The 24,417-nt window shown below is 39.8% G+C and overlaps 1 protein-coding gene across 1 annotated transcript in view; it reads right to left on the bottom strand.

The window, feature by feature from the left end:
* Positions 1–24,417, bottom strand: part of kibra (WW and C2 domain containing protein kibra) — a 52,956-nt gene that overhangs the window by 6,480 nt on the left and 22,059 nt on the right. The window contains exons 5-6 of the mRNA XM_011299303.1: positions 2,098–2,206; positions 1,304–1,463 (exon numbers count right to left, since the gene is read on the bottom strand). Of these exons, the coding sequence (XP_011297605.1) occupies positions 1,304–1,463; positions 2,098–2,206 (269 nt within the window). The remainder of the gene's footprint in view (positions 1–1,303; positions 1,464–2,097; positions 2,207–24,417) is intronic.

The following is a 24,417-nucleotide window of genomic DNA, read 5'->3' as shown; positions in this document are numbered from 1 at the left end:
ATCTATTTAATCTCTGGAAAGCTAGGAAAGGTTGAATATAATTGAAGTATTGTCAAATCATCGATTATTTTTCTCGCACCTCTAGTTGCACGGAATTCCCACGATTTGTTGAGATAATAGTTTAAAAACTAATTAAGGAGATGATTAATCCATGTTGCAGTAAATAAGTTCGGAAGATTGACTGATTATTCCGTAGATAATTCTGAGAGCCGCGGGTTGAGACAGAATTGTCGAAGGACATTCTTTTGTAGTCGATGAAGTTTCCCGCAAAAAGGATATGCTGATGAATTTTTTGTAACGCCATTCAATGCCGAGGTAATTGCACAATTAAGGGATGAGTAATGAGATAATTCGAAGAATTCCTTAGAGATAATTTCGAATATATCTTGGAAACACGCGTGTTGAGGGAAGAATGTCAAGATTTTCTACTAGCCCATGATATTTTCTGCGGAAAAGGCCTTTTGATGATTCCCTCAGCACCACTCATTACCGAGATGATTAAATAATCATCAAATGAGGAATGGGATCCGAGGAATTTCTTCACGGATTATTCCAGAAATTCCTCGGAAACTAGTGAGTTTAGACAGGTGGAAATAATCATTGCTGCCCATAAAGTTTATGAAAACACAGACGATTGGTGATTTTTTTTTAACATTTAGGATTTCAAAGATCAATCGTCTTCGTAATCCGCAATTAACAAATTTAATAGTGAGACGAGTCAAGAAATTCCTCTTTTTTTTGGCTATATGTCAATACCAATTAAGTACAATCTAAAATGTCAGAAGATCTCATTTGTGGGTGATGAAATTTCGTATAAAAAACGGTTTTGGTATTTCTCCTTTCAGCTCTCGTTTACGTAAAAAGCGATAAAGATAAATCAACTCAAACTCAGACTATTTTCGGTGTTTTTCACCTCAAGGTTGAAATAACCGACATGTTCAGGTGTTTATTCATTTTTTTCCACGTGAATCACCAAAAGCCACAAATATGAATGATTCTGGTTTTATGAATGATCATTGTTTCACAAAATAGACTGCAGATGAATCGCTTATTTTCCATTATTCACTGAACAGTGAGATATCTCGAAGAATTAATCACACATTTTTTCAAATGTATACTTGAAACCCATGAACCGATTGAACGCATGAAATCAGCGCACGTAATTTTTAAATAAAATTTTGCCTTCATCATAATTTAAAAAACAACCCGAGAGAAATAAGCGAACGTGACTCACGATGAGTGTACGATTGCTCGTAGATTCAAATGTAATAGAAAAGAGAAAAGGGATTAAAAAGGTATTTACCTCGCTAGGGTGTCGACTCCTCGTTGAGTGCAATTCATTTCAGCTCGGATTTGTTCGAGTTCCCTTTTGAGTCTCGATACTCGATCCCTCGCCAATGCCACATCAGACTTGAGGAGATCCGGGTCGTACTTAGTACTGAGTGAGCTAGAGCTCGAGCACACTGGAATTTTAATAAATAAATCCATTATTCGTCTCAAATCACTTATCAATTTGAATTGAGAGAATTTTAATGGATGAAATGGAATGCATATTGAAATCTTTGACGTTTGACAGGCACCCAATAATTAACACATTTGCTTTCGATAGATTTGTACCGTCGAGACACTCTTAATCTTTTCAGTGGATTGATCATGGAGATTAGTTACATCGCCGTGAAATGCCACTGTAACGAGGTCAAGTCAAATTTATCATTTTATTAATGAAGTTATTAGGGGGGCAACCACTTTAGAATGAGAAATTCCAAGGGATCATTCGTGTGAGTAGAATTAACCGGGGATGAGAAAGGTCTCTCAAAGTTTTTTGTTCAACAACTCAGATCATAGATAATTATATCATTAATGAAGTTCCCGCGTAGCACTCAATTTTGCTCTCTCAATAATTACATAAATATCTGGGAAATTGATAAATCCAAGGAGAGTAATTGAAAATCCCATATTAAGATAAATTATGAAGGAAAATATAAAATTTAATGAAATATCGAGCATTTCCTGTGAGTATCGCCTTATTTAATAATAATATCGATTAAGATACTCTGAATCGATGAATTGAATCAACAATTGAAAAATATCACTTACAACTTGTGCGGGAAGCTCCGAGGGTGGTGAGTGCATTATTGAGATGATCATATTCGTCCTGAGCTAGACACAGCCTCTGCTGTTTCACGTCATAAATCTCCTTCTTCGCCTGCAACAAATGAAAAAGACAATCCGTCAGTTCATTGTCCACCTCCAATCTCATCATCTTAAATCAGTGACACAAGATGTGGAAAATAAAAGCTCTTGACAATCTCTCAAATGGTATCGAGTAAAAAAAATAAATGATGCAGGATGATCCGGTGGAAGTCGACGGTGCGAAAGTCAGCTTATTGAACCGACGACTCATCCATGGCATAAATAGCACGTTGAAATCTTTCCCCCTCACCCAATTTATTATTATTATTTTTTTAAAATACAACCTCAAGCTGCTCAGTGATGCATGCATTGCAGAGGCGTCGAATTCCTTGGCGATAAAACGCCTTCGAATTCATGATGTCGCGTGTCCATCGCTCGGATTACCCAGAGGATTTATTCTCAAATCAATGTCATATTTAGATTTAAATCGACCGATTCAATTGAATTCTACATGTTCATTCTGGAGGATGATAAAAGTATTCACTTGTTGCTGATGCTTGATACATCGTGACATCTAGATTTATGCAATTTATGTTTATCACCAACAGATGGTACATGAAAACAGATTGGAAAGAGGGAGAATGAATTGATGAAATGTAACAAGATAATTTCCATCTGTTATCAATGAAAATATATCGGCAAAAAACAACCAATGGGTTATTCTTTGAAATTCATTATTGGGAATTATGTTTATTTCTGGTATCAGCGCGCAAACAATTATTAACACGAAGGATTTTTTTTTCTGTTTATTGACTTGGCATTATTTAATTATTTCACCGGAATAAATTTATCATAATTGAATATTCAACAAATACGAAGCAGATTGCTACACGTTTGCTATTAATCTCGTTATAAATAATAGATTGTATCGAGTTGATATTCAACACAGCGTGTGTGTTTTATAATGGGCCTTCTTGCATACCACGATGAAACGTTCATTAATGTATTCCAGTGTGATCTAGAAAGGAACGAGTTCGATATCAGTCCATGGGTGTCGGAGAAATAATATCGAGTGCTGTTTTGTAGTGGGTAAAAAAAAAAAATGTGTGGGTTGGGGAGGGGTTTTTCACTGCCTCGGTTTATTGGCAAATCACACGTGCCAAGAATTATTCAGATTATTTGGATCTCTTTCAAAATAGCTATAACTTTTGAATATTTAAATTCCTATTGAATTAGATCATTAAAGGAAAATAAATTGAAGAATGCAGTGACGGAAAGGTCAACTCATTAACATTCTTGGGGAAGAACGTGGGATACGAACGAGTGGATGGATAATCGAATAACGAGTAGAACTATTGAAACCACTTTATGATCGGTGATTTTCATTCTCGATGAAGCTGTCGTCAAATGCTTCAATTACATCATGAGGGGAAAAGTTTGTACTTCATTAATTCTCACTGATGATAAATAAATAATTACCCAACTTATTCAGTAATTGCCCGAGTGATTCATCAGCTACGAACTTCATCAGTGAATTATAATACCAATAAATAATTAAAATTCCATTTTGCTATCTTTCAATAATTTTAATGGAGTGTTCGAAATTCTTTTCCAAAATAGTGAAGGTCTTACTTTGATAATCGTTATTAAAAGAAAAAAAGATAAACTCCTAATCGATTTATAATTCATCGGTATAAATTGCTTTGTAAATATGGAGAGATAAACGTTCGAAGAAAACCAAAAAAAACTCGAATTTCGCAGGAAACGGAGCAGTCTGCAAAAAACCATCAAAAAACAAAAAGATTCTATCACTCATTTTCCTAAACCAGACTGTGAGAAATATTCCAGAATTAATCAGGCTAAAATCCCGACTTGATCTGTTCTTCACCACTCCCAATGAATTGAGAAATGAGAAATTCCAGGATCCAACACAACATCGAAGAAACGATCAATCACATCTTTCAGCGGCCCATCAACCCACGATCACCTTCAAATCCACAGACACAATAAAACCCACACATCCACGATTCACGAAACCCACAGGTATTCTGAAATTCGCATGAACGAATGCACGAATAATCACAGAAAACCTCCACTGGATTCCCAATGCTCACAAATAATCACCAATTCCCTGAAAAATTCAAACTACATCTACCTGAACTACATCTTACATATTCACAATAGTAGTACGCAGTAGCATCACTATCATCCCTCCTGTAGCACTGCTCCCAGTAGAACCTCTGGATCTGCTCATCATTCTCATAATCATTATGATAGCACATCCTCATCCGATACTGTGACACAATATTCTCGTAGATCTGCTCCTCCTGCTGATGCTTTTGCACAAGTCTCTGATGCTCCTGAGACTTCTGCTCCCTCTGATTTTCCCTCTGCCTCTGTCCCTCATACTGCTGATATTGCTGATACTGCTGATACTGCTGATACTGTTCCCTGTATTGATACAATTGATGATAATTCCTCAAGTACTGCTGCTGATTATGCTGACTCTGCTGAATCTGTTGCCTCTGATACTGGGAATACTGCGGTGGCTGATGATGATGATAATACCTCAACTGTCTCTTACTATCCCCATACACTTGATTACTATAACCATCAGCATAACTACGGTACTGCTGAGCTGGTACAAGTACACATAGTGTGTACTGACGGTCCATAACTCCCGTTAAATAAATAATTATTTTTCACATGAAGGAATTAGATAACGTACAAAACGCGGGATGAAAAATAACAGCTTGAGGCCGAGCACAAAAGGCCCGGAATCACCTCATCTTGACGAAGGCCTCCTCCAGACTGGCCGGTTACAGGCCCCGAAATTCCAATCCCCACCTCCAACTTGAGACTCAATTTTTAAGGGATCCCCCTTTTTTTCCTTTGCCGTGTTTCCCCCCTTTTAACCCACCCCCTCCCCACCTCACCTTTTTTTACTCTCCTTCGTACTATCTTTTTCTCCTCTTTCCCCGATTCTTTATCTGCTCTTTTTTTTTAACGTTTTAATAAATATATATATATACTGTGAGCTTGAGCTTGCCACGGACTCCCTGTTTGCTCCAACAGCAAAGACTCCTTCTCCTTTTGCCTTCTACTCCACCTCCTGTGCGACTCACCTTCTTCCCTCGTCCTTACCTTCGCCTCTGCTCTCTCCTCTCTCCTCATCTCTCCTCATCTCTCCTCACCTCTCCTCATCTCTCCTCTTGTCCCCTCTTTCCTCAACTGACCATCCAGCGTCCTTCTTCCACTCTTTCTCTTCAGCTGTTGCTTGTCCCTCTTCCACTCGGTACGGAGGTACCTCGGGGCCCTTGTACTTATCTCTCACTTCCACATTCTGGGCCTCAACGGAATGGCGAGAGGAAGAGTGAGATGAAGGGAGATGGGTCCAGGACCGTAACGACGCCAGTGTTACTCTGTCTTTATTCTGTCTTTATTCAAGATGCTGCGACTTTTTTTAGACCCCCCTCTGCCCCCCTCCAGATGAACGTGAATAATGCGCGAGCATAGGTTGAGGTTTGCAGGGATGCTCCTTCATGTTGGTTAACTCCCACGTATGAAGTAATTGCATTCCGCGTTTGAATTTTTTATTGTTTATATCGGGCTTGAACCCTAGTTTGGTCACCTCCGGGGCTTCGCGGATTCGCCGCTGGGTTATTTATGCTCCAACGTTGCCGAATTCACTCTATACTGTCCGCGTGTATTTATCGGGGCTTAGGCAACATCGCTGATTTCACTTAAGGATCTTTCTCTAGCATTCCACCATTTTTCTGATTTTTTTCTCGCGGATTTTTGGGACTGATGGACAGATTTATTTCAAACGATTTCGGCGTTTGACATTATTTGATGAATTGATGAAATTAATATTTTATTATCCCGCTGAAATTTTTTACGCTCACTTTAAACTTGAATTTCGGACTCGGGGAAATCCCCGAAAATCAATACTCGCCAATCGAGGGTCAGACCTAGGTCTCAGGGCGATTGATGAGTTGATGGGGTTTTTTTTTGAGCGAGGGAGTCCCTCTATTTTGTTACCTGGCAATGGGTCTGATGGGTTTGATGGGTCTGGTGGGTCTGGTGGGTGGGGAAGGTGGGGAGGTGCGTGTGTGCGTGGTATTGGGGGGAGGGAGCTGTAGGGCCTGACGAGGTCGTGGCTCGACCCTGCGACCAGTGGCCCCGGCATTTACTGAGAGTCGTTGTAGTAGAACCGACCTTGAAGTCGCACGGGGCCCCTCGCTCACACGTCCACGGATGGAATTCCTTCAACGCCCCCCAAATGAGAAATTGTTTTTTTCCCTCATTTTTAGCAGGACGGGGAATTTCTAATTTATCTAATCGAGAGTTGAATATCTAGGGACTTAATGATTCCAGTGAGGACAATGAGAAATTCCATATCTACAGCACAAAAATTAAACGGTATCACAAATTTCACCATCTCCCTCAGTTTCCAATATTTTCCTCTCAGAAAATATCAATAAATAATTCAACGCGAGTTCCGTAAAAAAAATATGTTCTTGAAAAAAGCAGTTATCTTCTCTTATAAGTCCACTCCAAATTCTCTCCTCTCAAAGAATGACTTCGCCAAGATTCCTCCGATAAACCAAAAGATTATTGGCAAAAAACGAGTGAATCTTTACCAACCTAGAATTGAAATACACTGAAATGCTTTTAACCATCAAAAAATTCGGCCAATGTGCTTGCGTACTCTGCCCCGAGATAAAAGCATCGGTTTTATCACCAACAAGTGGGTGATGAAGGAGACACTCAGTGAATGAGAATTAACAATTACCGAAAATAAACATTCCGATAAGAAGGAATTTTCGTTATCGCGTGTAATCGCTACTTGGTTTATTTTTTTCACTTATCAGGCATTTAATCGTGATTTGACCCAGGTCCCTCGTCCACTTCCCCAAGTCCTCCGAAAAGACACGGAAGAGACGGAATCCCGGGGACGATGGTACGGTGGACTCCCCGAGGCATCCCAGGAATGCCCATGGTTATCCATTTTTCTCTTTTTATCCTTTGTCCTCTCTCTCGACGGTGCGATATACATATATACCCGAGTTGAGTATATGAAATACGTAAGACGTGACAAACGCATTCCAACCTAGCCAGTTGGAATAAAATAATAAAAAAAAAAATGAGGGAAAGAGGGAAAGAGGGAAAATAGGAAAAATGGAAGAGAGGCTGAAAAATGGGGAAGAGGTGGAATATATGAGGCGATGGGGTGAAAAGGGAGGAGGTAGGAATGGGTGAGAGGAGTGCCGGCTATTTCTCGTGTAAACGCCGGCAATTTATGAATTCCGAGCTATTTATGTATGTAACGTTCAACTCGGTATTTCGCTAGGATGAATTAAGAGGAGGAGGCAAGATACCCTCAATGCTCAACCCATCGCTGAATTCCAGAGCAACTCGCCACCATGTTTCCCGACCAACCAGAGTATACGCTAAAAAGTATATACTTTAATGTATCCACTGTATCCTCCCCTGCCCCATTATTATTTTATTCTATTAATTTATTATTTTCCCTATCACGCAATACCCGACTCCTCAAAATTTATCCAATATTTTTTTCCTCCCCAAACAAGAACTGGGATAAATTTGAAAAAAAAGGGAAAGGCAGTCAATATGCAATAATTTCAATGTTAAATGATAAATATTAAAAAATAGTGGAGGAAAGGCATCTCCTGTGAGCATTGGCTTTCTTTTCTCATGAGCATGCATGTAGCGCGAGTGAATGTGCAAGAAGATACAAAATCCAAAGTGAAGTGAGACCGGTGAGATATCATGAATGCGGAGGGAATGAAAGAGATGTGAGTGTGTGAGGAAAGAGGAGAGGATTATCTGTGTAGCAGGAAGGAGAGAGGTTTGTACACTCAACTCTCTGGGTTGGGGCTGGGGTTGCATTGAGAGAGAAATGAGAGAAATGAGATAGAGTGCGAGTGAGATGGAGATGGAAGGAGAGGGAGTATGGAATGCAGCCGAGTGAGGAATTCCGGCCCCTCCCGCATATTTATCTGAGGCCCTGTACGCTTGCTTCCATCTCACTCCACCTCGTATTCAGGCGGAGGGGCCTGAGGGGTCCCAACAGCGCCGCTGAAGCAGGCCCCCTTTTATAGTGCCCAGCCAAGGGTACATCAGCCAAAGGTGAGGCAAATACACTTCTCTACTTCAACCATCTCCTGCATTGGACGTTTGAGTGGATGATTGTTCCAATTGCTGGGGATCATGTTGAATTTCACTGGAGATTCTCAGTAATCACTCCTCTTGCTTTTGCTTCCGAATGGAAGCTTTGTCATGTACATGGACCGGTAGCCTGTCCCTTCCATTTTGTCAAAAAACAATATCATTACTTATGGTTTTACGGTACATTTTTTCAACCAGAAATTAATTATCTGACGAATGTGAGTTTAGAAGATTTGAGATTGAGTAACTGGGTGGATAAATAGTCAGGGGGATGGAGATAATCTGTAATTTTAGTCGACGTGTCTCCGACTGATTGAGGTAACTGAAGCCTCTGAAGATGAAGAAAGTGAACAGGAAGAGAATTTGGGAATGGCCTTCCGGTTGAATTTATTTAAGCGAACCCGAGGATAGAACGGAGAAGGATAAATAAAATAAAAAGTGAGGATGGAATTTAGGGTGGAAGATTCCACGCGCAAAATAATTGCAAGAGGAAGGGCAAATTGTTCTTTTTTTATTCCCCCTCCAACTTTCATCTCTCTTTTTGCATCGATTTTTTTTTCCCTCTCTCGATGTTCCTGGAAGGACGTGTTTTGGTTGGAGGGCCAATCCTCTCCTGACCATTGTCTTTTTTTTTTCCACGTGAAAGTCATAATACCGTTTGGTATAATATAATGTTATGAGCAAAGGGTACACAGATGAATTCCGAGGACCATGGCACATGTCCTTCCCGGGATTTTGAGCTGTGGAGATGGTGGCCGTTGATGCCAAAATCCTGAGTGAAGAGTTATAACATTTGTTTGGGAAGGGATCTAGCGTGATTTCCTTGGGCCCCGAGACCTTTCGTGGAATTTAGTATTTGGCCCAAGGGGTTGTGGTGAAGATGAGGAGAATATCCAGGGACCAAAGGGTGATGGAAGAATAAAGATAGAGGGAGAAGGAGAATATGAAGAAAGGCAATGAAGGCCTTTTCTTCCTTCATCTGTTGCCTTATTCTCCTTTTTTCACTGCCCCACCGATGCAGTCGATGGGTTCATAAAAAAAAGGATAAAACAAGAACAAGGGGATAAGAAAAATAAGGGGGATAAAAAGAGGAGGAGGAAAAAATATAAAAGAAAAAAAAAACAAAATGAGACAGGTCTCCTCACTCCGCTTGGAAGATTAAAATGATTAGGTTTTAGGGTTAGAGCGCTACCGGGGCCTCACGTGATCGCCCTGTGGCTACCGAATTCCGTACGAAATGGGCCTCAGATGAAAAGGGAGAACTGGTCCTCCATTTTATCCCTCTCTCACTTATCCGTGTGTTGCATGCAAAAGATAAGGACGAGGAGACGGTGAATAAAAAATGAATAAGACAGCCTGGAGAGGCAATGAAAACGGAACGAAGCGACGAGAGATGACAGAAGACAACTGAAACGAGATGGAAAATAAGAGGAATAAGAGAAGAAAGTGGAAAAAAAGGGGAATATTGGCAAAAGAGAGGGGAAATGGTGGTGTTTGGTGGGACAGAGGTCCGGAAATATTTTTTGCAGCTGCATGATTTAATACTGAGAATATTCACGTGGTGACCGCCAAGTGGCCTTGATGTTTTCTGCATGCTGGTGGCTTTTGAAATTCCATCGACATGGCGACATGCAGCATCCCAGGGACAACTTGAATCTGTCAATGGGACTTGCATGGGGATTGGGATGTTTATAGATGAGTAAAGGTGGATGATGGTGAGTTTTATTGGAGGGAAAAGATGCGAAGGTTGTTTGGGTAGAGGAGGGAGTTGCCCTCGTTGATGGTCCGAGGAATTTCTGCTGGGGAACGGACAGCTGCTTCTGAAGACCAGAGCAGAACAAAGACTGGGGGTGATGAAGAGCGAGGGAATATGAAAGAACTTTTTGAGACGCACGTGACTTCGGTGAAGTGTGGACGACTCATGTTATTTCGAAGCCATAAATGAAGTTGTTAATTGTAATTTACACTATGGTTAGTCCTCAAAAAGTTTTTTTTTTCCACTTGGTCATGGTTTCTTGGACGGTTTCTTTGTTCATGGAATATGGAGAAAAAATTGAGAGGGAAAGTGATAGGGAGATGAGGCCCGATGGGACTTGTGAATTCTTCTGCAAATATCTGTGAAACCATCGGGCTTTTCGACAACTTCGGGGACTAGGAGAGAAGTTGGTACTTGTCAGCTGAATGAATTTTTAAAATCACATGCCGTCTTCGAGAGAGTATGTGATAATTTTTGTGATAATAGTCTCTGAACTCCTCGATTCCCAATTACTCTTTAAATGAAAAATATCATTTCATAATTTTGCGATGAAAAAATGATCTTATTAGAATTTTTTTTTGTGTTAATAAATTGGAAAGACTTTATGAGATAATTTGAATGCAATAGAGGAAATGGAGGCAGGATTTCGCCAGAATTACCTGATAGATTAGTGCAGATTGATTTAGTTTAATTATAAGGTCATTAGCGCCAGGGGGGCGGGGAGTGGAGAGGTAATTTCTACGAAATGGCATGCGTATAATTATGTTCTCTGTTTAACTACTAGTGACGCTTTACCGGTGTGACACTACCGGAATTCTCGAGCATTCCCAAGCGAGCAATGCTGATTTTTATCATCGAGGGGACTCACGACCCCTAGGTACTCAGTTAAAGCCTGAGTACCCTCTCCCCCCTCGTATGTAATATGCAAGTACCTGAAGCCATGAATTCTGCCCGTCTACTCGATCCCTTCTCACCTTTATTACTCATAAATTGAGACGTCACCAATTTTTTAAAAGAATAATTTATCAAATCTGATATCAGATATGATGAGAAATTGAAATTTTTTAGATATTTGTATTTATTTATCGAAATTCGAAATGGAACGCACAAGAGAAAAGGTGAATTATTAATTTTCATATAATAATGAATTTTTAAATAGAATGTAACCGGTTGTATTGATTCTCGGCGCAGGTGATGGGATATGAATGAAAAATTCAAATGCATGAAAACAGCACATGCCTCAAAGAGAGATTGGAATAAATTAGAGGGAGTATCTGAGGGTAGAAAGGACTCATGTCCCTGAGAAAACGAGAAAGCAAACTAGTATAGGAGTGCGATGCTTTTAATGCAGTACATAAGTCGAATCGTATGTATGAAATGCATTTCAATGTGTATATCGAGAAGCTGGAATTCAGGTCTCCCGCAAACTCGATACCGTGACGCCTTTGTAACGAGCTGATGTCTGCCCACTTCAGCCATCATATGGGAATTTTAACTTATTTATTTTTCATTGGACTTCATTCCGCTGTGATTTTTTTCTTTTACCTCCAGCCATTTGAGGTGAACAATGTGAGTAAAAGTTCTTTTCCATTTTCGGGAGGGCAATTTATGAGGCATTGGAAGGTCTCCAACTCTATTTGGTGGGACTCATGATGAATGGAAAGACTCCAGGGCAATTGTTCCGTTTGGCAGGTGGAGGTGCTCTTTTTTTTCTGTTTTCTCTTGTTGGATCAATGCTGAAGGGGAAAGGGATATTACGTGATGTTTCGAATCAATCGACATATTCCCTCGACTGGTGAAAATCGCCCCAAGTGAATTCTCTGATTTTTTCTAATTATTGGAAATTTATCAGCCCTTAATTGCATTTATAAACGAAATCAATCTCATCAGACGAATTTTAAAATATGAGGCATTTGCAGAGGCCGTGGAAAAATAGAGAAGTCTCATGCAGATTTATATCTCATGCATTCCGGAGAATTCATTCGGCGCCGAGGTGATAAATAGGGTTAGGGGGCTAATGGCTCGGAATAGTTTCTATTCTAATTATAATTCCAGTCGCGGGTAGATTTATGGATTGTTGGCTATAATGAATTGAGGATATGATTGTGAATAGAGACTATTCAGAATTTTGAGTTGAAAATCGTGGGCATACCAGAAGTTTAATGTGGAAAATCATTCAAAGATGATCGAATGCCGCAATTAATCATCTCAAGTTATTCCAACCATTGAATGCCATTCTAATGTTGAAGAATTATACCGTAAATTTTTATACGAAAAGGGCAAAAATTACCACTGACTAATCAGTTCTTGAAGATTCGAATATAGATCTCCGGAATAAATTCTCTGAACTTTCGTCTATTAAAAATTGAATGGAATTTACAGGTAATTACTAATCTAATTTATCGAATGCAAGAGAAATGTTAATGAAGACGATATTGATCGTCACGATTGGCAATGGTTCCCACGAAAAATCAATAGCCCTCATTTGACATGATCTCACTCTCGCTTTATATAATTTGGCATGAGTGGAGATTGTTGGTGGACGTATGCTATGTGAGGATTGGCATGGGGTACAGTTTTAATGTAGAGAAGTCGAGCATTGAGCGCATATAAGCCTCAGCCAATGGGATATTGAAGTTGACTTGAGTGAAATGTGAGATAGGTGAGAAGGACATTCCCTGGGTGAGCAAGAGAGGAGCTCTCAGCTTCTTGTATGAGAAGAAACATCAGGAGAGACCGGAGAGATATACATGGGCACCGTTACACCAGCCAAGATTCAACGAGATTTCACGAATTCCATCTGGGGAAAGTTTTCCCTCCCCTTTTGCCATTCGCATAGATATCGTAGTCCGAAACACTATGTCGTGACAACTTGTGCAAAATCGATAGACATCCTTGTATCATCAGGTTTACTCATGCTTGTAGACTAATATTTGACCAAATGATTAGCCAAGGTGATACACCTTGTTGTGGATTTTTTGATAATAATGTTGGCTCTCTGATATGGATAACATTCTTTTCGAGGCTTTCCCCAGTTCAATGAGAAATTCCGCTCGGTTATTCACACTTGACTCACAAATTCCCCTGATTCGGCGAAAACCGTAAAAAATTACTCCGGAAATTATGACAAACGGTTGAATGAGGTAAGACTGCTCCTTTTTGGAAATATCTTCGAGAGTCAAGAAGCTGGAGAATTTTTTTTTTGCAGCTGCACTATTTGCGGGAATGTGGGAATTGTTTGGCGTGTCAATTCTCTATCACTTCGGTAAAAAAACGACGAGATTAATTTCCTTGAATATCACTGAGTGAAAAAAATTCCAATCTGTTTCCATGAATCTGGAATGAGGAACGAATGTTTGATAACTGAAATTCCCATGATTCTTTTCCCAGAATAATCCAGAAAAATCATGAGATCATTCCATGAAATCAATCGATACAAGTTACACATGACCAATTTACCAAGTAAGGTTAAAACATTCCAGTTCTCAAATCCAATTATTGAATTCCTCCTAATTACGTGGAAAATATTCCACTCATTTTCAATGATGCCATTGGTAATCAGTCCCAACGAGGAAATTTCGATTCTGTGGAATTTCTTTGTTATTCAATCAATCAATCGAAAAATCACGGAAATGCCGGGCGGATGTGATTAACAGTTATTTCCCTTATTTCTGGATTTTTCCCTTTTTTTCTCTGGATATCTCTCGTTTTTATCGCAATAATAATAGAGAACGTGCAGGAAAAAGGACTGGAGCATCACGAGATCAGGGAATAGCTGGCCAGAGGGATTTTATCGTTCAATTGTATGGATCTTCATAATATCTTCATGAGCTGGGAGTTTTTTTTTTTCACGGAGTTAATTTATGCGAGTTACATTTTGTTTGGCTAATGTATTTATACGCCAGTGCTATCCGGTCCATGAGGGGATCTTTCCCAGGACCTACCGGGAATAATTAGTCGGGCTTTGATTTTCATTATGCCAGAGAGGGCGACGAGGGAGTCTTTATTGCCGACTTCCTCACGCCTCCGCACTTTGTTATTCGTCTAATTTTTTTTTTTTTGCACGATTATGGAGTGTATTTTCCTCCATAGTCCCCACATTCTTCGACTTAATTGATGGGAGTCGGGGCGTAAATTGAATTGTTTAAAATTTAACATTACATGTAATTAGAAAAAAATTACTACACGCCACTCGTGAATTCGCATCGCCAATTGAATTTCAGAGTTGTTAATCGAGTCAAACTATTTGCTGATTTGAGGCTTCAATCAATTATCTCAAATTAATTGGAGGTAAATTGATTTTATCGAATAATAATGCTGTCATTGTGATACTGGTGCAATCCAAGAATAACTTGGCACAATGAAAAAATTCATTGCCATCGAAAAAATGAGTGCAGCTCATGGAGTGAAGTGAAGAAATTGGCGAAAACTAAAAATTCAAATATTCCGCAAATTGGTTGACCAAAGGAAAAATTCCCCGGTATTTCCCGGTAATTTAATTCCCCCCATTTTTCACAGATAAATCAACGGAATACCTTGCATCGTTGTAACCAATTTATCCATAAATCAAATGTATTTATTACCCCTTATTACAATGTACTCTGTACAAATTTTTTGTTTAATTGGCTTTGAAGTTGAAGGAATTCCCTTCCTCCCTGACATCCAATGTAATTAGACTCGTTGGAAAAACGAGCGATAACGAGTCACGAATACGATGACGGTTAAATAAAAATGGTAAAATGGAATTGTTGGGGATTGAGGGAGAGAGATAAATAAACATTAAAGTTGAAGAAAATTCTCGTGAGCCTGGGGTTCTATTTTTAACGAAGCATCTACCGTTTCTTTTCTTTCGCATGCCTTCTCGTGTAAACAATTATTCATCGTCGAGGCAGGCCTCATCGTTTTCGCCCTCTCTTCAATAATGTTTCTTTTTGTTTTACACATTTTTCCATCCTCTTCCCTCAATCCACAACAGCCTCTCACTCTCCTTCTCACCGCATTCGAGATTCTCGCGTACGGTAGTTACTCGCGAATTTCCAATTAACCCGACGCCGGCGCCAATTAAAAAGAAACGATGATATGTTGTGTTGTTGAATGTGTTGCACACACGAGAAACCCCCAAGGCAGATATATCCCTATACTGCGAAAATTACCCGCGATAACGGACACTGCATAATCACTCACACATTTAGCATCAACTATTTCTTCACAATCTAATTCTTCTCTCGTTATTTTTTTTATTCTTGCCAAACATATGGGGACAACTCCTCACCAATTATTCTCTTTCATTATCTACTTCCTTTTCGTTGACAGATGAAAGGAGAAAAATATATCACCATTCACCAATTTTTTTTTTTACCAGAAATTAGAATGATAATTATATAACGCCAAGTAGAAAATGCGAGAAAAACTGTCATATTTACTGCAATGTCTGGGAAATTTGGAAATAATTCGTAGGAACGCAAGAGAATTGTGAGAATGAAGCCGAAAATAAAATCTCAAATATATATCTATCAGTTCTCAATCTAAAAAGCGATGTAATCAATTAACAAACACAGAAATCTCTGGCTTTATCTCTGGCATTATCAATTTAAACAATTAACGTTGGAGAAAGAATAATGAAAACCGTTTGAAAAGAATGTTAGCATTGATTACGAGAAAACGGCAAAATTATTCAAGCTGATAAGGACAGCACGTATCATCGCGGCGTTCCAGTGGAATGCAGTTCGCATTATCTAGAAAGTGTGTGTTATCAAAAAAAGCTTCTGCTTGATAGTCCGATATGATAAGTCCTCACACTTGGAGAATAATTATCCATCCGCATTTGATTTGGATCTCCAAGCCTCACACACGTTCGAATTTTTAAGAATGTTGTGCAAACTCTCAACACCTCCCCCATTCCACGTGAATAAACTTGTTTTTTATTTCTCTACATTCCACTGAGCGATGATATTTACAATGTCTGGTGTACGAAGTATTTTGCTGATAATATTAACTCCCCCTTGGCTAATTGAGACATGGAAAAATCGACAGCGAATGAGGGGAGATAATTCACAATGTTCTCTTGATAAATTCTTGTGATTCAGGAAATTTCTGGGGATAAATCTCTCAATTTTTAACAAACAGTTTTTTCAATTTCTGAGAACCCTTGATTCTGGAAAAATTTAGGTAATTGCACTGGCGATGATTTTTCGAAGAAAATTCCGGGACAAATCAAAGTTGCTAATTATTCACCACTTTATGATGTTTATCGTCCCGATAAAAACGAATACTCCGATAAATCACCGGATATCTTTTTTCCATATTTTCCTTATCTACAGAGAATATTTTATAGAATGTATGAAATTTTTTGAAACTCTCATTGAGAATCATTGGATGATTGATGAAAAAAATACGAGAATATATTTTTGAAATGAAACGAAATTCGAAATTGATAATAAGTTAGAGAATAAAATCGTAGAATTGAGATAAGGAGTGACTGGTCTTCACTTGTGTAATACCCCCACCTAGATGTGGTATTGAAGAACGTGGGGCAATGAGATATCCGTAGGTACCGCGATAATAGCATTGCATTCCATTCATATCAGCGCTTGTAGAACAACCGCAGGCCCCATCCCCACTCGACCCACCATATTCATCGTTTTATTCTATTTATTTTTTATTTTTTTTTTCACGTGTTACCGCGTTTAATATATCCCTGATAGTGAGTGAAAGGAAGTTGCCGATTTAACGAGAATAATTATTGCTGCTTGTTTTTTTCATTCTCCCGGCTTTGAGTTCGAGGAAATAATCATAATTGATCCGATTTGCTAATCAACTTTTTTTATTAGTTTCTTATTCCTATTGTTTCAGGATTCTTTTTTTTCTTCGATTTAATACGATAGATGGACTTTGATTGTTCTATTGTCAGAGCTTGGAGGAAATGACTGTTGATGCAATATGAATCTCATATTGATTGATTTCTCTAGCCATTGAAGTATAAGCCTTGATTTAATAAAATTCATTAGGTTTTAATTAGCCCGGGAGTAAATTCGTAAAGTGGATTTTTTTCTGGTTGACGAGAATGTTATAATAAATGCAGTGAGAAATGCAACGAAATTTGATGAAAGCCTGGACTCGATTTGATCTACTTGCGACGGATTTTAATTATTGAGAATCCTCATTAAGTGCTAGGAAATTTTTCTATCAGTGAGCATTTCTTGTTATAATTCCGGATATTTGTTTCGTACTGCTTTGGTTGAGCATTTTAAAAGGAAAGAGTCTCGTTAAGTTAATGGATTTTGATATTTGCAGATAAAAATAATGAGAATTCTCCGGACATCGAACCCTCATGCATCTGCTTACCCTGATCACTCTGGCATTCTCAAACGACTTGTATATACACTGGCAAAACCTACGTGAGTTTCCCCCGGGTTTGCAATTTCCCAGAATCACCAGAGTCTTGCCAAACGAATTTTCGAGTTCCACAGCTGTTTCAACTTCATCTCTATTCACGTAATCCAGCGAGTCGATTCATTTCTGGAATTTCACCCAGTGAAAAACATTGAAATATTGATGAGACATCTGATAAACCACTGAAAAGACCGTTGATCTCAGTAATATCGGAATAATCATAAAATTTGATCCAAATACTTGAGCAGAACGCAACAATCCAATTATCAATCATGCACAACAGAATAATGGGACAAGATTGTCCATTGTAATCGAGCGTGATATTGATCCAATTTCTTGTCATCAATTTGGCCAAGAAAAGAGGACATGCTCAAGGAATCAAAATAAATTGCCATTGATTTCGATTAAAATAGCTTCCATTAAGTTGCACCAAGAAAAATGAAGAATTAAAAATGGCAGGAATTATAATAAAATTTTTTAAATTGTCAATGAAAATTTTCAGACGAAATGGCAATTCCAACCAACTGAACGAATTATTCATCTGCAACAATTACCATGAACCACCAGTGCAATAAATATTCCCGAAAAATATGAACTTTTCGAAAGGCTTCAGAAATCACCAAACCCCTCTTCATAATTTCCCCTAAAAAATGGTAAACTTGAATTTGAGCGATTACAAAGCTTCCATTGGAGAGAGAAAAATATGCGAGAAACTCGAGAATACTACGGCTTCCGAGAACGATGAAAAGTGTCGTAGCTATTGAATTCACTGTGTAAATCCCTCCGGAGCACATACAGGCTTCAAAGAAGGTGAATAGCATTGCAGAAGAAAGGTTCGGCGGGAGGAGGGGAGGGAGGGTTTGTAAAAAAAAAAAAAGAAAATAATAAAAGAAGAAAAAGAGAGAGAGCGTGTAGAAGGGAGAATGTAGCAGAAACGTAGGACTGTAGCCGTAGGACCGAGAGTGACTCGGGACGTTTTACAGTGAAGCCAGCCAATCCCGTACGTCGACCCTACGGCCGGCAAGGTCACGGTGCCATCGGACGAAAGAGCCCTCCGCGTTGCATTCTCCATTCCTCCGCCTCCCTTTGCCCCTCCGGGCCCACCAATCCCCTACTACTCCACCGGGTCTCTCTCCCCGCCGTCGCCAGCTCCGCCAGGCCCCTCCCACCCCTCCGCCATAGGGCCCCTTTCCCCACCACCTTTTCTTCCTCCACCAAAGAGCCATCAAAAACGAATAGCCAACTGCGTCCTCCCCGTCATTCCTTTAACCACTTCATGTATACATCTTTCCATCTTCCTCTACGTCGTCGAAATTCCCATATAAATTTTCATAATACCCTGCCGTGGGGACTACACTCTCGACTGCCAACTTTACGACTCGATAATTATTAGTCATTTATCAACGCTGAGAGGCAGCAGAAGACTGTGTGTGTATACCTCCGGATGTGAGGTGAAACGGATGCAGATGCACGATAGGCTCGTACCCCGAACCAGTTTGATAATAATTTCAGATGAAGAAGAGAGGGAATTTTTGCATTAGGTACCACCGGTGTATTGCCATTGGTTGATTTTAATGGCGGAGAGGGGGATTGGAATGTATTTTGAATGGTTGTAATGTGAGTGGTTTTTAAGTGACTCGACTGCGGTCACCCGTGCTCACTTCGACCTTTAAGGTCAAAGTCATTATGACGATGAGTGCATATACTCGTCATCGAGGTAACTTGCAAGTATTGATGGGGTAAAGTGTGTTGATGTTTCAAGTTTAGAGTACAGATGTTTCATTACAGAGATGAATAATGTTTCATGGAATGGGTTGTGATGCCACGGTCAACGCTCGATGATTAACGTTCGTATTTTATCCGATATTATTCGATGGTTCTTAATTTTTTTTTTTTCAATTCCAAAAGTTGTTGCTATTGGCTTTGGTAAATTACGCTCATCGTGAAAAATTCAACAAAAGTACGCGTCATTTCGAAATAATCAATGACGAATATTAAATTCCGCATTTATGACACCCGGTTTTATGGTACCACTGGCCCACCCGAGGGCAGAGTTATTTTCGTACCAAAAGCTGATTTACGGTATATCCTTATCGCATTGGTTAGGTGGGGTACCCAGTCGAAAAAGAAACGACTGGTGCTGAGAGAAATTGGTTATCCTCCTCGGTTTCGCTTGTGTTTTTCAAGCACAACGGAGAGAGAGAAAGAAATGGGATGAGGGGCAAAGTGGGAGAGGAGTTTGTGATGGTCGACGCGGCGTCGGCCAGTCGGGCCCCTCGGGCAATCTCGGGCGTCGTCGGCTCAACGCCCGAGGGGCCCTACGAGCGTAACACCGGGAGCCACTACGCCAAAAGTCTCAAGTAGAGGAGAGGAGGAAAAAAGAGGGGATAAGGAGTGGAGCTCGCATCTTTGTGATGCATTTACGCCGTGACGAGGGAGGGGAGCTGGAGTGCGAACGGTGCGAGAATAGACGAAGATGTATATTGTGGAGGTTGGTGGGACTGAGGAGGAATGAAATGAGGCAGGGCCTTATCATAAAAAAAAACATTCAATCAATTTTCAAGATTTTACATGTTTTCAGATTTTCTCGATTTCAGAGTCGGCGCAAAAATAGAGGAAGAGGTCTTCAAGTCTTCAGAGGTATATCCTGAAGACAAGTGAAATCGACAGAGTGAGTGCCCTATTTATTGAAAAATTGGGAATCAATATATTTAATGAATTTTATCGATTTTGGGGACTTTTTCGAGAATTGGTGCGAGAATGGAGGAAGAGGTCTTGGTGAAGACTGGAGGGAGTGAGGAGAAACGAAGTGAGGCATTCACGAAGGGAATGAAAGGAGAGAGGTGGACGGGAGACATTCCAATCTCTCGTGGCAGGCATTCGCTCCGCCATGCCAAGTCACCGGTGCCTATCCACTCTCTGAAACGGCCCACACTCAACTCTACACATGAAAAATCCCAACGACATGGGCTAACACTAATGCACCAATAATTCTCTAGACTTCAATGTAGATCCGTAACTGCCCCCGGGGTACGCCATCGCCATTTAATCGGGGCCTCTTTTATGGCGCAAAACTGAATGGGAACTTTTGTCATTATCTCATTTGGGAGTAGCAGCTCACGGAGTTGATTCGATTTTTTGGAAATTTATTTCAGTCATTTTTGCATGGGTCCGGAGGTTGGGACCCCTGCGGGTCCCAACTGTAGCTGTGGCGATGGTTTTGGCGTTCTTGGAAGACAATTGGCGAGTTTTATGGCGGAATGATGATGGTGTGATGAGATCTGGGTTTGATGGCTTTTTGGAAGAGAATTTAGGGCAGAATGAGGAGAGACTAGGGTTTTTCATTCTTTGTAGATCGCATCATTCCTAAATTTGATGAGAATGTTGCGGAGGCTTCGAGCCAGGAAAATTCAACTGACGAGTTCTCGAATAGAATCAAGAAAACCTTTCAATCTTCTTTGGACTTCTTGAAATCCCTACAAAGGCTCGTTGATCTGCACAATCTGCTTGTGCAGCCAAAATTCCTCGAATCTTTGGCCCCAGTTTGACATTTTTCGGACAAACCAAGGTGGCTATTTCACCAACGAGAGTGCGGCAGGGGGGAATGCAAAAAAGTTATATGCAGACAGTGAGATATGACGCTGAGTATAGTACGCATTCACGAGAGAGATACGGTAGGAATGTTAATTGCCAATTTATTTTTACCCTTGAGAGTGAATCCAAAGTGGTGGAGGATATATTGAACGATTGGCTGAATTTAACGATAATGCCCAATTAAAGTGAACGAACCGTTGCTCGAGATTTTTGGAGGTTTTGAAAAAAAATTTTGATGAATATTTTGAAATACAATAGGAAAACGAAAAAAGGAAAAAGGAAATTGAGAAAATTGTTGACTTCATTTGATTTTTTAAGAGATCCATTGATTCATCAATGGATAATTGAAAAAAAAAATATATCAATCAGAATGGCAAAAACTCGACATTATTTTTTACCGTGTAATTGGTAATTGTAGTAGAACAATTCCATGTGGGTATTGGAGTAAGGAGGCAAGACCACCCTGTGATGACTGACCAACCTCAATGAGATCGAGGACAGAGGCTAAACGGGAAACGAGAGACGACACTCTGCAAATAGGAAGAGCATATACCTGGGCATTCGCTCCTTCACTTCCCACTCTTACTGGCCTCATGTTGAGCAACAGTTGAACAGATGTAATGTACTGATTGCTACGTACACTTGTGTACAAGCCAATTGGAGCTGTTGAACTTGTTCAAATAGAGGGAAAAAAATCCACAGGAATTATCATGACCACAATGCACTTTACGGAGTTATTACAATTTTGACGGCAATATGGAAAAAATTACCATGTCATATAGTAATTCTCACTACGTGTGACATGATAATGATAATGTTGACATCGCAATGATTACTTCACGGAGAGGGAGAGAATTAAATAGTTGCGATGTCAATTAACTTCGTGTCACTATCTGCCCATTAATGGTTGATATATTAATCACTTTCATGTCCGTAGTAATATATTTACTGAACCTAACTACCAGCTAAATCTCCTTGTAGAATTTTTAATATCGATTTTTCTACGCGGTGAATGAAAATAAGATAATAAATATGGATAATGGAAGAACAAATGAATAATCGTGATTAGTTTTTTAGGTGAGGTTGACCTCGTCTGGCATAGTTGCACGCAGCATGGGCTGGATTCCCCGACAGCCATTTTGCGTTTTCCCGACGAGCAAAACGATCGCGAGACGATCCGCGGAGTCGAGGTTTATACGAGTAGATATCCCCCTTTTTCTCACAGCCGGCTCAACTACTCGGGTCAACGATTCCATATTGGAATGAAAACGAGTGCCAGGGGTCTTCCCTCACCTCCTCGTCTACCCTTTTTCCCCTGCTGATGGCCGTTTCTTTCGCGGGATTGTGCGCCTTTTTGCCCGTGAAAATGCGCGAAGGGAAAATTAAACAAAAGAATTAAAAGGAGGTGGAATAAAGTGGATGAAAAATCGTTGAGAAGCATCGTGAAATTTTAAAATTCATGAGGATCAAATTGAGGGGATAATTTCAACTCCGCATTGTTGGACGTTGATTGGAGAAAATTATACTTCTTGGTGTGAATCTTTCGGGTGAAGTTATTATGTTTCACTTGGGAGTACATTTTTTTCATCAATTACTTCAATTGCAACGGATCAGGCAAACGTTAAGAGCATAGGGACTGTAACAAAAAGTCCCGTAATTTTTATTCAATATTTATTTCCGTGTATTAGGCCCGAAATTCAAACTCACAAAGCCGAAATCAACCGGAAAAAATATTGACCGAATATTGGACTGTTGTCTGTTTATCGAACATCGAGGGATACCAGTGATAATGCTCAAAAAAAGTAATCGTCATGCATAAATTGAGTGTACTTGGCACTTGGGCATACCGGATTTGGAGGCTTGCCGAGAGCTGTGGCCATCGGCCGTGGCACAAGAGAGAGAGGAAAAAGAATACCAAGTGGAAGAGGTGTATATGCCAGAGAAAGAGGGACTACCCTTGGATGGTACATGGATGGGGCCAGTGCATATGGTGGGGAGAGCATTTGCATCGGAATGCAAGCCCCCGCGCCGTGCCACACGCCTCAGCCCCTCTCCACCCCCTTTACCACCCTTTACCCCCCTTTTCCCCTCGTTTATTCCCACTCTGCCACATGCACACGTTACTCCGAATATATACCATTGCCCGTATTTTATATGTGTATTGAACCGCGTGAAAAGTACTCGCGGAATTCTACGTTTTCCACTCGCTTCACAATTCTTCATCTCCTCTTATTCATTGATAATTCTATTCCCATTGGAAGGTTGAAACTGAATTTTTGTGGGGAATTCAAATTGAAATTTCTGGAGGAAATTTCAACCTTTAGTGGATTGAAAAAGAGACGATCACGCGAATCATTGTGCGAACAATGAGAGGATAAGAAAAAATAAATTCTCAAAATTGCGTGGATCAATATATCCGGTAATTTTCAAGTTTTTCTTTTTGAATAATGTCAAAGATAAAATTCCTCACGGCCGAATTTCACAACTGAAAAAATTTTAACGTATAAAAATGATGATGAAATTGCGTAGGCGAGTTTTGGGCTTTGATAAATGGTGGAATGAAGATGGAGTGTGTGCTACCAACGCACGTTAATGTTCACACAATAAAATGACTATTACCCGAGCTCTTAAACGAATAGATATGAATTATTTACGATCAGGACGAATTATTTCTGCGGAAATTCATAATAGAATTGCCTCTGTTGATATTTCAATGCCGGGGAGGAATTATTCAATCCAGAGGCGAGTGAAAATTCCGGGAAAAATTGTCTCTGATTTGTTCGACTCGAAAAAAATAAACGAAATGTACCACTTGCTGGGGCAATAAATAATTCAGTAGCTGGGATATGGTTTGTGTGGGGGTATAAAAATTGAAAAAATTTCAGGATTCGTAAAATTTAAATACTGGACTGACGTAAGTACTTTGGTTTCTCGGATAGGTAAGACACACTGGGGGAATGGGTAGGAAATGGAAAGAAAGAAATTATGTGCGTTGTTGGGTGCCTAATGCCACCGGAAATACAATCATTTCCCACGCCAGGGCCACTTCCTGTTTCTCTATGGTTTAAAGTTTTTAGTGCGTTTTTTTACGAGAATAGGGGACTTTGGGGAGATTAACAAAGGAATTTTCTGGGGAAAATCGGCCGAGAATTCTGCAACTATTTTGCCAGGGAAAGGTCAGATGCCGCAGGTGTTCATTTTTCTATTCAATTCTCAAATTGATTGATGCATGCATTTTGGTATTTATCTCATTGTATTGTCAAATTTTTGGTTGAGAGATTGATTTTTTCAAAATTAATTTTTCACAATTAATTTTTCAAAATTAATTTTTCAAAATTAATTTTTCAAAA

This window comes from Fopius arisanus, unplaced genomic scaffold (genome assembly GCF_000806365.1).
Source record: "Fopius arisanus strain USDA-PBARC FA_bdor unplaced genomic scaffold, ASM80636v1 scaffold00014, whole genome shotgun sequence".
NCBI classification, from domain to species: Eukaryota; Metazoa; Arthropoda; class Insecta; order Hymenoptera; family Braconidae; genus Fopius; species Fopius arisanus.
Note: the sequence above shows the minus strand (reverse complement) of the source record. Positions and strands in the feature narration are given on the sequence as shown.